Source organism: Podarcis gaigeae (assembly GCF_964106915.1).
Source record: "Podarcis gaigeae genome assembly, chromosome: 1".
NCBI classification, from domain to species: Eukaryota; Metazoa; Chordata; class Lepidosauria; order Squamata; family Lacertidae; genus Podarcis; species Podarcis gaigeae.
The window spans coordinates 93737950-93752182 of record NC_139678.1 but is presented as its reverse complement, the minus strand read 5'-3'; the positions used below and the strand labels follow the sequence as shown (position 1 = coordinate 93752182).

Sequence of the window (14233 nt, the reverse complement as noted above, 5' to 3'; positions counted from 1 at the left end):
GGAGGATTCCGCTTGTGCCATAGAACCCCCTACCGCCCACCTAGAACCCTGAAACGCCCACTAGTGGGCGATAGGGACCAGGTTGACAACCCCTGGTGTAGATGGCCCTTTACTCGATGGATCAATACAGTGGTACCTTGGGTTACATACGTTTCAGGTTACAGACTCCGCTAACCCAGAAATAGTACCTCGGGTTAAGAACTTTGCTTCAGGATGAGAACAGAAATCGAGCTCCGGTGGCGCGGCAGCAGCGGGAGGCCCCATTAACTAAAGTGGTGCTTCAAGTTAAGAACGAATTAAGTACTTAACCCGAGGTACCACTGTAGTAGCTTCCTCCGTCGCCATGAAAAGAGAGGCACTCTAGAGGGCAGCAGAGAGCAACGGGTGCCTCTTCCGCCCATGGTCTCTCCTACCCTATCCCCTCCCTTGAGAGAAGCCTAGGAGGCGGGGCCAAACGCCACAACAACAACACCTGCGTGGCTCGGGCTGTGAGAAGCCTTGGAGCCGCTGAGTGGCGTCCGCCATGGTCGTCGCTTTGGAACTCTCCGCGCGCTAGAGAAGCGGCAGCTCCGTCGAAGCGCCTGGCTGGACGGGCGAGGAAAAGCGACGCCGACGCCGGTCCTTCGCTTAGGAGCAGCTCCACTTCTTCTTCTCCTTCTCCTTCTGCGTCTTCTTCTTCCTTGCCATGCCGGCGACGGCTCCGCCGGGCGTTGAGCCGAGCGCCGGAGCGCCGGCGTCGGGGGAGCCGAAGCCTGTGTCGCCCGTCCTGCGGCACCTGGGCTCGTTCGCGGCGCGCGCGCTGCTGTGCCTGGCGCCCGTGTACCTGGCCGGCTACGTGGGGCTCAGCTCCAGCTGGGTGCTCATCGGCTTGCTGCTGTGGATGTGGTGGCGGAGGAACCGGCGCGAGAAGCGCTCCCGGCTGCTGGCAGCCTTCGGGCTCGTCGAAGATGAGAAGCAAGCCATCAGCCAGGGCATCGCCTTGCAGCAGCTGCCGGCCTGGGTAAGCGCGCGGGCGGGGGAAGGGGCGCTTGTCGGGGACAGCTTTGGATCCCGTATCGCAATCTGGAAAAATCGTACCCGTTTATCAGCGCTGAGGTTTATTTCTTTGCGCTGAGGTTTATCTTACGCATTTATAGACGGCTTCATATTCAGTTTCCAAACCGGTGAGGAGCTTTTCAGAGGGAAACGGAAACAATTTTTGAGTCAAAGCAGAATCCCTTTCAGGTTGTCTGTTTTTGAAACGGAGAAGCAGTAATCACCCTTGTAATTTATCGCTTTTTCTGAATGGTAATTCTCCATTCTGGTGGGGTCATGTTGAAAGATTGGTCTGAAACTTTGGATGTAAGTGGTAACTAAGCCAAGGGATGCCACCCCAGCTTATTGTCAGTAGGTAAATAAATTTTTAAAATCTGTTAATAATTAATGTGACTTTTTAATATCCTTAAGCTACTGTGTTGAAGTGCTGCTCTGGTCCATACTCAGTAGAAATCTAAGATTGGAGTGGGGTGTTCTTGTCACTAGAATCACAACTTTACAGATCCTTTCCCCATGAGGCCTTGAAAGCCAAATGGGTGTCTAGCTTTAGTATCTGGTTTTGTAATGTATATTTAATTGCTCTTAATAGCCTTTAAATCTTTTTTAATGGTTTTTGATAATCTTTTGTGGTCACACTGCTTGATGTTTAAAAGCATGCTTCTGAAATGTTGTAGGTCACTTATAATGCAATCCTGTAAACTTCTTCTGAGAAGTAAGTTCCACTGAATTCAGTGGGGCTTACTTCTGGTTAAGTGTTTATAGGATTGCAGCCTTGTACACTTCTGTGCCGCCTTTTTCAGGCTCCAGGCAGCTTATGAAACGGTTAAAACAAAAACTGTTATCAGGAAAGAAAACTTAAAACTCATGGCTGCCACCTGTAGTTGTTTGCGGCTGTTTCCCCTGTGCTTTTTTTCTTCTTCTGATTGGCTGTCCTGATAGTGAAAAGGTAATATGTTGTTGGTTTCCCCGTTTCCAGTCTGTCTCAGCTACCATGACCAATGGTCAGGAATGCATTTGGAAGGTGCAGATTCCCCATCTTCTGATGATTTGTAGAGGTTCTCTAAAGACGTAACTGAGCTTGACAGTGTTAGTTTTATCACAGCAGTGAGAGGGAAAATGTTTATTGACAAGGGGACACACCTGACCTCTGCCTCCCACCCACCCACCCCCAGCCCCACCCCCACTTTTATATTAAGGTAAAGGTTTTGTACAGCATCTGAATAGTCCCAGTCCAACCCTTGGATAACAGGCAGTATCTTGAAAGGTATGTGCTTGTGAGGCCACTGACATTAATATGCCATTAGATGTAACAGTGATGGCTAAAATAACTGTGGTGGTTCATCTGTTCAGTGAACTGAGATGATGGAGAGTTTGGAGTTCAGATTTATTGTGCTCTCTGGAGCCCTGGGCAAACCACATGTGAGGTTAATGGGTATTTGTGTAATAGCTAAGCTTTACTCAGAGTAAACCCATTGAAACAGATGAGCATGATTAAGTTGGGCCTATTAACTTCAGTGGGCCTATTCTGGTTAAAACTTAGCTGGATGCCATTTTTTGTTTCTGAACCTGCTGCTGTTGTTGTTTTAAATGTAGAGTTGCATCAGCTGGGACTGACAGTGAAGGCGATCAGAGGGGGAACTTAAACCTTGCCTCTCTTGCTGAGGTACTGAGGGAAACCCCTACTCTGAAGCAAGTGTTTGCATTGTGAGGAATATACTGCACTGTCAAACTCATATAGTGTTCTCTGCTTGAAATGCAATTGGCTCTACAAGAGCAGTAACATGCAGAGGGGAAAGTGCAATTTGCTACACTTGACCCTGAGGCAATTTGATCATAAGTTTTGATCATCTGTTTGTTTCTGTGCTGCTTCCTCACAAAACTGTGCCTAAAGTCATTCACAGGATGAACAAGAGCAAGTATAACAATTATAAAAAAGAGGAGGAGCAACTTGAAATCAACATGATCTCAGTAAATAAATATATAAAAATCAGCCCAAAGAGCATTATATAAAACAGTGTAAATATGCTAACCTAATTAATTCAACAGTTTAAAATTAAGCAAGAGAAAGAATGGCAGCATGCAAAACAGGGGTGGGGGGCTATTTCCAAATACTATTCTACAAAAGCTCAACTTGCATGCATTAAATGTAGCCACACCATTCCCTTGTTGCAGGCTTCTCTTCCAGCTCTCACCCCTGGGTCTTCTCTCAATTTCCCCCCAATCTTTTACCTAGGGAGGTAGATATTGCTACTCCTCCTTCAAGTCCCATCTGCACTCATAGCTTTGATATTGTTCACCTCTCTCCACCAAATATCTCTTTCAATACTGTCTTTAAGGCACTCAGAAACCACCAGAAGCCACATTTGTTTGTTTGTTTTGAGCCGCATTCTTGGAGAACCTTGGATCACAAGAAAATCTGTCTTCAGGGCGTCCTTGTGACTCCTAAATATTATATTAGTGTATCCTTCTTTAATCCTTGAGTGGCATTGTAGCACTGGCAGCTTATTTATTTATGCATTGCATCATTTTTGCATCCCGCCCTTCCTCCAAACAGCTTAAGATGTGTTCACATTAGCACCTGAGAGAGCAGTGAACTTGTCCCCCTCTCCTGCATTTCACAGCTTCCCCCCCAGCTGTTCACATCAGTATGGCTTTGATTAATTTCTGTTTGTGTACACCAGGGGTACACAGCCTGCAGCCCTCCAGATGTTGTTGGACTACGCCTCCCATCATCCCTGATCACTGATGCTGGCTGGGGCTGATGGGAGTTGTAGTCCAGAAACATCTAGATGGCTGCAGGTTGTGCACCTCTGGTATACACAGATGGCTATTGCTCTGCCTCTTCAGTTGGAGGCAGCAATACTACGGAATACGAGTTGCCGGAATCCACAGGAGGGGAAAGTGCTCATATCCTGCATATAGTCTTCCCACAGGCACCTGGTTGGCCACTGTGAAAACAGGATGTTGGACTAGAAGAGACATTGGTCTAATCCAGCAGTCTCTTCTTATCTTCTTATACATAGACTGGGGGGCAGCACATTGATGAACAGGGATGCTTTATGCAAAAGTGTTCACACCTTGGCTAGAGATGAATTAGGAATGACTGAAGGACTCTAACCTGTGTAAAACACAGTTTGATGTATCTTATAACAAAGGTTACATATGCATTTTGGAGAGTGAACATGAATGAAAAACCCAGCACTGGTAACTCTGGGATTTCACAGTAAAAGAGAATGTGAACCTGGCCTTCGTCTGTGTTTCAGCCTCTTCCAGCCTGGGAATATCACTAATCTCTGACTCCCCCACAAGGATCTACTCCACCTCCCTATTTGCTGCAGCTGTGTCAAGGTTGCAGTAAATAACACACACACACACACACACACACACACACACTCCGGCAGAAGCAGGCCTTGGTATTGTACTCTGGAATTTCCAATGTATTCTCATGATGGATGCCTAAAGTATCTGAAATATTTTCCCATCCTTGAATGTTGCTTGTCCAGTTTCTATTGCTTCATAGGTTTCTCTTTTACTTCTGTACAACATAATGTGCAGAAGGTCAAGAGCAGCTTTTCCTCCTTCTCTGGAAAAAAATATTTTACGTAGTACAGTGGTACCTCAGGTTAAGTACTTAATTTGTTCCGGAGGTCTGTGCTTAACCTGAAACTGTTCTTAACCTGAAGCACCACTTTAGCTAATGGGGCCTCCTGCTTCTGCCGCCCTGCCGGAGCATGATTTCTGTTCTCATCCTGAAGCAAAGTTCTTAACCTGAGGTAATATTTCTAACCCGAGGTACCACTGTAAAGGTGTTGGCAGTTATAAATAATTGAGAACATTATTAGACTTTCAGAAGGAAGTGCTTTAAAGGTAGATGCCTCTGTGTGATCATTTCTGCTTGGAGCGACATAGGATACATTCACCACCACAAGGTCACTGTGATGAAAGTGTTGGTCTGGGTAGCGTAAACAGCAGAAGGTTGCATCAGTCAGGCCTGTTTAGAGCTTGGTTTGCCAATAACAAATCGGCTTTTCCTGTGTGTGAGGTTTTATTATGCATGTTTTTAAGTTTTTACTGCTTTCTTGCAGTGGGAGGGGCCCTCATTCTTGACATCAAACTCTTGAACCTGCTGGTTGTCTAGCTAGCTTCAGTCATTGGGATGGAATTCTCAGGAAACTCTTATATTTGATGCTCCCATTATTTGCATATACAGTAATATACTGTCAAATCATCAACCTGAATGGAATGCCTATGTGATGCTCTAGCAATTGAGTCAATAGGTGAAACAATCTAGTTCAGAAGTGGACCGTCTTCTGCGCCCCACAAGTCAGGGTCAGCCCTGCCACAAGGCAGAGTGAAGCAGATCCTATGGTACAGTGAATGGGCAGTTGTTTGTCTGCCATGTTATGTATCCTGTACCAATCAAGCTAGCTTTCTACTCTTGGGTGCAGTGTGGGTGTTAAAGCAGGATTCATCTGCCACTTCTGGTTTGCTTCAGTACATGGATTTGGTGTTGGTTTTTTTTTTTTTTATTTTTTGTTCTTTCCTATTTTTGACTTGCCCTGCCATGAGCCATGCATTGGGATGACCTGCATATACAAGTGCAAATCAAATATTCAAGTTTTACAAATCCTAACTGCAAACTGGCCAACAGAGCTGAATAAAGACCTGGTCAAAGGCATCCAACTAATACAGCAGCTTGGCAGGCTGTAAGCGCTAAGGCTGAGAGTAAAATAATTGGCGTTGCATGTGTTTTTTCATTTATTTCTGCCCAATAACTTTCTATTGTTAAATTATTGGGTTTATAATTCCCAGTACTGATTCTGCAGGAAGTTTCACCCAGGTCCACCAGTAGATACTGCCTGTGGCAGCCTCCCTAATAATACAAACTTCTGCATGTTTACTCAGAAGTAGGACCTGCAGTATTCAGTGGTACTTACTCCAAAGTAAGTATTAGACGACAGCTTAAGTGTCTCACTTTGAGGGGGAAGGGCAACATCTTAGAGGCAGAAATTTGCTTGAAGTTAAAAGGTCTCCAAACAACTTACACTTGGAACACATATACGTACATAAATACAACGTATACCCAATATAAAGCATTAACATTGCATACAACACAGATGTTTTCTGTCTCAGACGGTACCATTTGATCTTGCTTCCTGCTATTGTTCCAGACCAGTTATTTGCATGTTGTGGCATTTGCTCTTGTGTAACAAAGAGGAAGCTGTCGAGGTGAAAAACATTTTGTTTTTACTGGACAGCAATGCTCCACTTTCTATTTACACCTGTAAAACTGAAGGTTGGCTATAACATTCATATCACTGGCAAGAAAGAACTTTAGGTTGTATTCAGTGGTGACTTTGCACAAGGTGGGGTGACTTCATTTTTGCAGATTACTGATACCCATCCAGGATCTTCACAAAAGCTGTTTCCAGAGGTTGGAATACTATTTGCCCTCATAAAACATTTCCACTGACACTGGTATATAGGGCAAACTATTTTATAAGAGTGTTTTTAAACCACCAATTCATTTTTTAAAAAATAACACCATGGAAGTATACAACCAAATAATTAAAACATCATAAATTTGGATCCACATTCAGAACATTATTCCCTTAGAGAAACTGATATTTTATCACAAATAATCTAGGTAGACATTATTCTCTTGGAACATTGAAGTAAGATGTAGCTCAGTTGTGTATTAAAGGTGTAATAAACTGGTATTTTATAGAGAAGAAGAGCAGTTTTGATTAGTATGAAAACTGCAATTCATAGTGAATCAGAGTGTAATCTCCTTCAGAAAGGCTTGACAGTTGAGGTCAATGCCACTTGGTTCCTGTAGTATTGGTCTCCTTTATTACTAAATGGCAGCAGTGTTTGATCTCTAGCACCTGAGAGGCTGCACATTTTATCATATAAGAGTAACACCAATGTGTTAATGCCATTTGCTCTAGAAGAGGAGGTGATTTTAAAATCCTGTGTGTGTTGACCTCTAGAAAAAGCATAGTAACTGCTTATGTGTAGAAAAGCATGCTGGAGATCTAATTTGTAGATCTCAAGAACTAGACTTAGCTTGAAACCTCCACTATTAAAAGGAAAGATACAAATTAATTCATAAGAATGAAGCTCCTTTATATCATGTCAGATCTGTCTGTCAAGCTCAGTATTGTCTACTCTGAGAGACGGCAGTGTTCCCTAGAAATAGCTAGAGGTATTGCCCATGACATGATCATTTCAACTATTCAGCTAAAAAAAATAAAATGCTGGGCTTGAACTTTGGACTTTTGGCATGCATGGCATGTGCTCTACCTTTCTAATAAAACTGTATTTGAATTAAGGTGAGACTTTTCCCAAGTGTACCTGTGGAAGCAAATTGCTGAGCTACAATCCAATTTGCTAGGGAAAGGGACGTGAGTGGCACTGTGGGTTAAACCACAGAGCCTAGGATTTGCCGATCAGAAGGTTGTCGGTTCGAATCCCCGCGGCGGGGTGAGCTCCCGTTGCTCGGTCCCTGCTCCTGCCAACCTAGCAGTTCAAAAGCGCATCAAAGTGCAAGTATATAAATAGGTACCGCTCCGGCGGGAAGGTAAACAGTGTTTCCGTGCACTGCTTTGGTTCGCCAGAACCAGCTTAGTCTTTCTGGCCACATGACCTTGAAGCTGTACGCCGGCTCCCTCGGTCAATAAAGCAAGATGAGCGCCGCAACCCCAGAGTCAGCCATGACTGGACCTAATGGTCAGGGGTCCCTTTACCTTTAACTTTACCTAAGCCCCGTTGACATCAATAGGTCTTACCTCTCAGTAGACAGGGTTAAGTTTTTGCTGTGAATATTTTGGGACAGCAGTAATTGTCTTGGATTCACATCTATATGGGCCATGAACAGTGTGTATCTACCAAATTTTACATGTCACTAATGGCTGATTCAGACAGTGCTACAGAAGCAAAGTTTACAGTAGTGGGAGGAACTTGGAGTCAAGAGATTTGGTGTCTGAGGCGATCTTCAAATGGAGAATTCGTCATTCTTGGAGCCAGTTCAAATGTTAATAAATAGCAGGCTATAGCATAGTCAGACTGAAGGTTCAGGTACAGTGGTACCTTGGTTCTCAAACATAATCCATTCCGGAAGTCTGTTAAACTTCCGAAACGTTCAAAAACCAAGGCACAACTTCTGACTGGTGCAGGCACCCTGGAAACAATAGCCGACAGCCGCAGTGGATGTTCGGCTTCCGAAAAACGTTCAAAAACCGGAACACTTATTTCTGGATTTTCAGCATTCGGGAGCCAAAATGTTTGAGTACCAAGGCATTCGAGAACCAAGGTTCCACTGTATTTGAATGCTCTACCAGCTTAAACAGCAATAATAATGCAAGGATTAAACCCTTCTTGTTCTTGACATATTAGCCTTCCACAATCAGGGTATCTTTTTACCCTGAGGTGTATTCAAAACAGAATTGTCCCAGCTTGAGTCTGAAGAGGTCCTGTCTATTCCACAGGCACACAATGAATGTTTGAGTTGGCTGAGCTCTATGAACTGAATGGTGCAGAAGCAAGTGAAGCCCAGAACAGAACCTGAAGCACCATAGTCAGGAAAGTTATGTAAATTCTACATAGGTTGGAGTTTTTGTGGAACAAATAATCTTGTGAAAACCCCAAAGCTTCTGGTGTACTTCTGGTCTGCATTTTAAGTGATGCTATAACTTCCCATTGTTTGTAGGCATTGTAGGTCTTGTTTTGAGCTGCGTCCTCTTACTGCAACATAGAAAAACTGCCCTGGTCATGATGGAGAATAATTGGCTTGTCAGGCGGCTAAAATAGGCACTTCTTTCATCCCTAAGGGAGCTCAAATTAGTCAAGGCAGAGCATAACTGGATGGGTGTGAGAGAGACAGACATCCATGCTATATAATTAAAGCACATGGCTTCCCCCAAGGAATCATGGGAACTGTAGTTCGTTAAAGGAGCTGGAAATTATAGCTTTTTGAGGAATAGCTTTTTTTTACAGTTTGCAGGAAATTGATGTGCTTTAAATGCATGGCAAGGAAAAAAGCAGCCGTTTAGGATTTGGACTCTGGAGGATTGGCCTCCTGTTACTGAGAATTTGATCCTGCTTGTGTGCTTGTTTCTTTTGACTGTATTGTCAAGAATGCCTTATATGCTGACTGTTCTGTCTTCTGTAGGCCACTGACTCAATGAAATTAAATTTCCCTGTTGGGAAAGGGGAGCCCAAAGCAGTATTCTTGAATGCGTAGCAATAAGATTTGCACAAGCTTCCTTGGAAGCCCGTTACTAAGTTTGCCAACGCACACACATCAATGGACTAACTCCCATTGAAAAGAACCTCACAAGTTGTTCTGTGCACCATAGTTTCTCATCAATGTATTTCATAATCCCATTGTCTTTACTTGCACCCTGTCTATAATTCATTTTTTGAAAAAAATGAGCTCACATCTCGCTTTTTTGTTTGTTCTTGCTTGCCAGGTTCACTTCCCTGATGTTGAACGGGTGGAATGGCTGAACAAGGTGAGGCACTGAACCAACATCAAGACAAGTTTGATCTGGACAGACTTTATATACTCTCTGTAAAGCTAGATCTAAAACACAGCACATAAATGTCCAGTGAATAAATATATTTGCTCTAGTGAGTGGGTGGGTTAAATGCTCATGTTGGGCATACCACTTTTCAAGAAGTTTACATAAGGTTTACATAAGAATTATCACTGGCCACTGGGCTATTCTAGTTTTGGACTGCATTTACTTGAGACCCTCTGTCCTTCTCATGTGTTTTCAGTGCAATCCTTGGTGCTGAATGTGTTTCCTGCTTCTGTTCTAGAATCCAGGAACAGTTGGTGAAAAGGGTGGTGGTGATGATGTATTTGCACACCGCCAGCCTCTTCACCACCTCGCCATTCCCTCTCTCCTTCCCAGTAAATGGCAGTGGACTCCACTCCTCACTGAGTGCTCCTGCTGTAATCTGATATTTTATTTTATTTTTTAAAAAGGAAACTAGCAAACTAACTCTCTCTGCTTGCTATCTTTAGATATTCAGAACCACAGTATAGACTCCATTGTATGATGCAAAGCTTCTATTCTTTTTTTCTGCTTTGTGTGGTATTTAGGTTCTTGAACAGGCCTGGCCATACTTTGGGAGCATCATGGAAAAAACATTTAAGGAAGTCCTTGAACCAAAAATCAGAGCAAAGAACGTGCACTTGAAAACATGTACATTCACTAAAATCCAGTTTGGAGACAAGGTAAGGTGACGGCATTGGCTGTGAAAACCTAAGCTAATTGATTTTGGGATATGTGGCTCGGGCAGGGGGAGGAATAGTGCTTAAAACAAAGTAACTTCCATGTATCTCTTTGTGAGAGATTTCCTCCTCTCTTCCTCCACCTCAATTTATACTAAGTGTGTGAACTGCTTAGTTTCTGCTCTTTAGCGCTTTAAAAAATATCAAGAAGTATGAACAGCCAGCCTTTGTTAGGACTGTAACAACTTAGTGTCAGTCTAACCAAAATATTTGTTTCTGCCTTGAATTTTCTTTAGCAGCATTGTTAAATACCAGAATTCCTCTTCTCTGGGAGGGATGTTCAGTTTAGGACGCCTTGTTCCATTCTGATTTAGAATTTAGCAAGACAGGATTTAGAGGGCAAGTTGCCTGCTATAACCAAGTTCAAAGTTCCGCTTCCTGTTTCCTCTGGTATTTAAATGCGTCTAGTCTGATATTTGAACATTCTACTTGTTTTCCAAGGCAATTGGACCTTTTTTCAGTATGTTGCTCATCACAGTGGCTGATAACACTGCTGTGTGTCTTCTCTGCTTTCAGTGCCCTAAAATCAAAGGAGTAAAGGCCTATACCAAAGAAGTCGATAGAAGACAAGTGATCCTGGACTTGCAAATATGGTAGGGCAGTATTGCTCCCCACCCCCGCCGCCGCCGCCACCGTATAGCTTGTCACTAAGAATTCTCTGATCTTACAGTGCAGTGGTCAAGGAAAGTCAATGAGCTGATTTGGGCACCTTGATAGAATTGCTTTTCATCAATCAATTATATCAATCAATTATGTTTTCTATCCTCCTCCTCCGGGACCTCAAAGAGAAGGACATACAGTATGTTGCAACACTGAGAGATGTTTGAAAATAGTTTGGGGAAAATGCTGAGCCCATTAAGGAGAGTACCTTTATTAGTATTTAATGAATGCAGAGCCTGTGCTGTCTGTTGCTATTTCTGTGCTTGCATATAGTCCTGTTCCTACATTGCTAAAAGAGAAAAAGTGCAATGGGCAGTTACAAGGGTCTCTGCAGCCTGGTTCACATGTCAGATCATGATAAACCAAGCTATGGCTTCTCAGGAGCACTATGGGAATGTGTGGGCTCCCAGAGAGGAACTTGCAGTTGCTTTGCTCCTTACCAGCCTTTTTATTTTTTTTACTCCCATACCATGGCAAGGCAAGGTTTGGCTTAGCCTGTCTTCCAAATCCAGGATTGTGGTTAAGCTCTCTCCTAACTAAACACAAGCTGTAGCCAGTATTTATTCATGATGCTGCAGGTGACTGTCTCTCTGATGTGGCTGCATTTAGAACATGGCAAATTTTAAAAACAGGAGCCTCAAAACTGGTGTGGTTTTGAGAAACGAGAAACACTTGAAGGTATGTGGATGGTGCCTGTGAAAGTTCACTAGCAGAGTGTTACACATATTCTACAAAACTACAGAAAAGCCATGTGATTTTATATTTGTTATGATGCTAAATCCTTCTGCCATCTTGACTTTCTCAAAATTTCTAGTCTTTATAGCTATGAAAATAGACTTTAAAGAATGTGCTGAAAGGAGTGGCAAAAATATTACTTTGGATGTCCCCTCCAAAGGGCAAAGTAAAATGGTTTATCATGAATTGTAGAGTTGGAAGGGACCACAAGTGTCATCTAGTCCAACACCTTGGAATGCAAGAACATTTTGCCCAACATGGGACCTGAACCCACAACCCTGAGATTAAGACTCTCATGCTCTACCAGCTGAGCTACCCCAGCCTACAGTAGTCTCCTAAACCCCATAAAACTGCAGATTCCAGAGAAGCTACTTTGGGCAAAGAACTGTGTGGTGCTGGCTTGTTCAAGCCAGTTCTTTATAAGACGTGCTGTTGAGTTGCTTTAGCGGGGGATGCATTTGGGTTGTTGTTGTTGTTTTAATGGAACAGTGTCCTGGACACAACTATGTGCCCTCTGGGGTAGGGCATTTCATTGTGAAAATGATTTGTGGGTGTCCTCTCAGATAGGGCTTGGACATGCAGGTAGCTTTCCATTACAAATAGGCCAGTCTTGCTTGGCTGGTATCCACAGTCCTCCTTATGACTCACAGAGGATGCTGTGTTGAGGTCACCTAAGGAAGAGTCCCAGCAGAGGGAGGATCCAAGTGGACAGAAAAACCGGCTCATCCAGTTGGGCACCTTGGAGAATGTTGCCTTGCCTTGTGAACTGGGAGCAGCTGTCAGATCCTTTCTGTGGCTCAAAGAAAAAGTGGGAGCAGCTGGAATTCTCTGTTTACACCTGTAATGTGACAAATGCTCCACAACTTTCAGCGAGTTTAAATGTGACCTGCAATAAAGCTAAGCAGGTTAAACATGGAGAAGAATTCCTTCCTATCAAAGTGTTGGTGGTTGGGAAGTTCTAGCTCTATGCTGAAGTCTTGTGAGGTTTGCTTTTCAATGTGAAATTGCTGTTTTGGGGGGGAGGAAAATAGTCAAGATTGAGGAGAAATGAGGACCTATCACATTTTGCCATGTTGTTCCCCACAACAGTTCTTTCTGCAACTTGCTGCTTTGGTGCCATTATTTTTCCTTCTATCTTTGAAAGGCTTCTTCGCTGCCTGATCTCAACCAATTAGGGAACACGTGATGAATATGGGAATTACACAGGACTCTGTAATCAGGTGTGATTATGTGATGACATCACTTAGGGCAAGCAGAGACTCCCATTGCCCTCACTCTGAATGAGGAAGGGAGAGAGGAACAGGATCCCTAGTTGTCCAGGTCAGCAGGGAAATGCACTGTGTCTTCTTGGTATGCCTCACTCTTGATTCCTTTTCCTGCTGTAGGGCAAGACATTTTTCCTCCCTGGCCTAGCTCTTATTTGTGCATAGCTGTACACAACCAGCTGCAGCAGAATGCGAACACATGCCCTGCCTCAGCTAGTCCATTCTGTGCAGCTGAGTTGGGGAGAGAGAGAGCTTTGGCATGGTGACTTGGGCAATGCATGCACCTCTTTCCACCCCCTTGCAGATAGTTTACACCTTTTGCAAAGGGGTTGGGAGATTTTTTTTTTTAAAAAAAAGAACATATGGGTTTTGCGGGTATGAGACAGCTCACAAAACATTGCTGTTATGACTTAACCCTATTTCCAGATTTTATATTTAGCTTTTGTTAAACGTTGGCGTTACTGCAGTCTTGTCTATGTGGTTTAGTATTTCTTTAGATTAGCATAGGCAAGTCTGATTGTGTTGAATTGACAGTCATAAGAACATAAGATCTCTAGCCCTGCTGAATCAGGCCAAAGGCACATCTGATCCAGCATTATGTTCTCACGGTGGCCAAGCAGGTGTCCCAAAGGGGTACTTAAAGCTGACTTGGTTGATGCCCGTGACTGCTTTTTACTTAAGTGCATTGTTGCTGCATGTTACCGGTTGAATTCAACATTGATCAAAGCTGAGTAACATAATTGGCTGTACTTCGAGGGTTACACAAGACCGCATGATGGTGATTACATGACGACATAATTTATTTCTTGGCTCTTGTCTATTACTAATGTAATCTGATCATCGTGGCTCAAAGACAACGGAAGAAACTGAAAAGCCAGTAACATGCAAGATATAATTGCCTGATTAGTGCAATCCGCTTTGGAGGATGTGAAACACGCAGATTGTGAGCATAAGTGCAGTCTGGGGGGCGGGGAATAATAGTTGCAGCAATTAACACAAAAGTATATTTTGCACATGCCCCTTTGGCAAAACACGAGCATTTTGTAGGGAGGGTGGGAATAGTGTAAGGAAATACTTGTCTTTCAGACTGCTTTGGGCTGGCCACACCCACTTGTCAGCAGTAGTAAATAGTGTGATGAGGCATTGCTCCTCATCTGACCTCTGGCTGATCATGTCATTGCTGCTTCGTGTGTGATAGAGGAGTGAGATGGGGTGGAGGATGCCACACTTCAAA

General features: G+C 43.5%; 1 protein-coding gene across 1 annotated transcript in view; it reads left to right on the top strand.

Annotated features, from left to right (window-relative positions):
- The first annotated feature begins 428 nt into the window (after positions 1 to 428).
- The window catches only part of ESYT3 (extended synaptotagmin 3), a 39439-nt gene continuing 25634 nt past the window's right edge, over positions 429 to 14233 (top strand). Inside the window, exons 1-4 of the mRNA XM_083707039.1 lie at positions 429 to 1000; positions 9510 to 9551; positions 10148 to 10282; positions 10856 to 10932. Of these exons, the coding sequence (XP_083563165.1) occupies positions 686 to 1000; positions 9510 to 9551; positions 10148 to 10282; positions 10856 to 10932 (569 nt within the window). The 5' untranslated portion in view covers positions 429 to 685. The remainder of the gene's footprint in view (positions 1001 to 9509; positions 9552 to 10147; positions 10283 to 10855; positions 10933 to 14233) is intronic.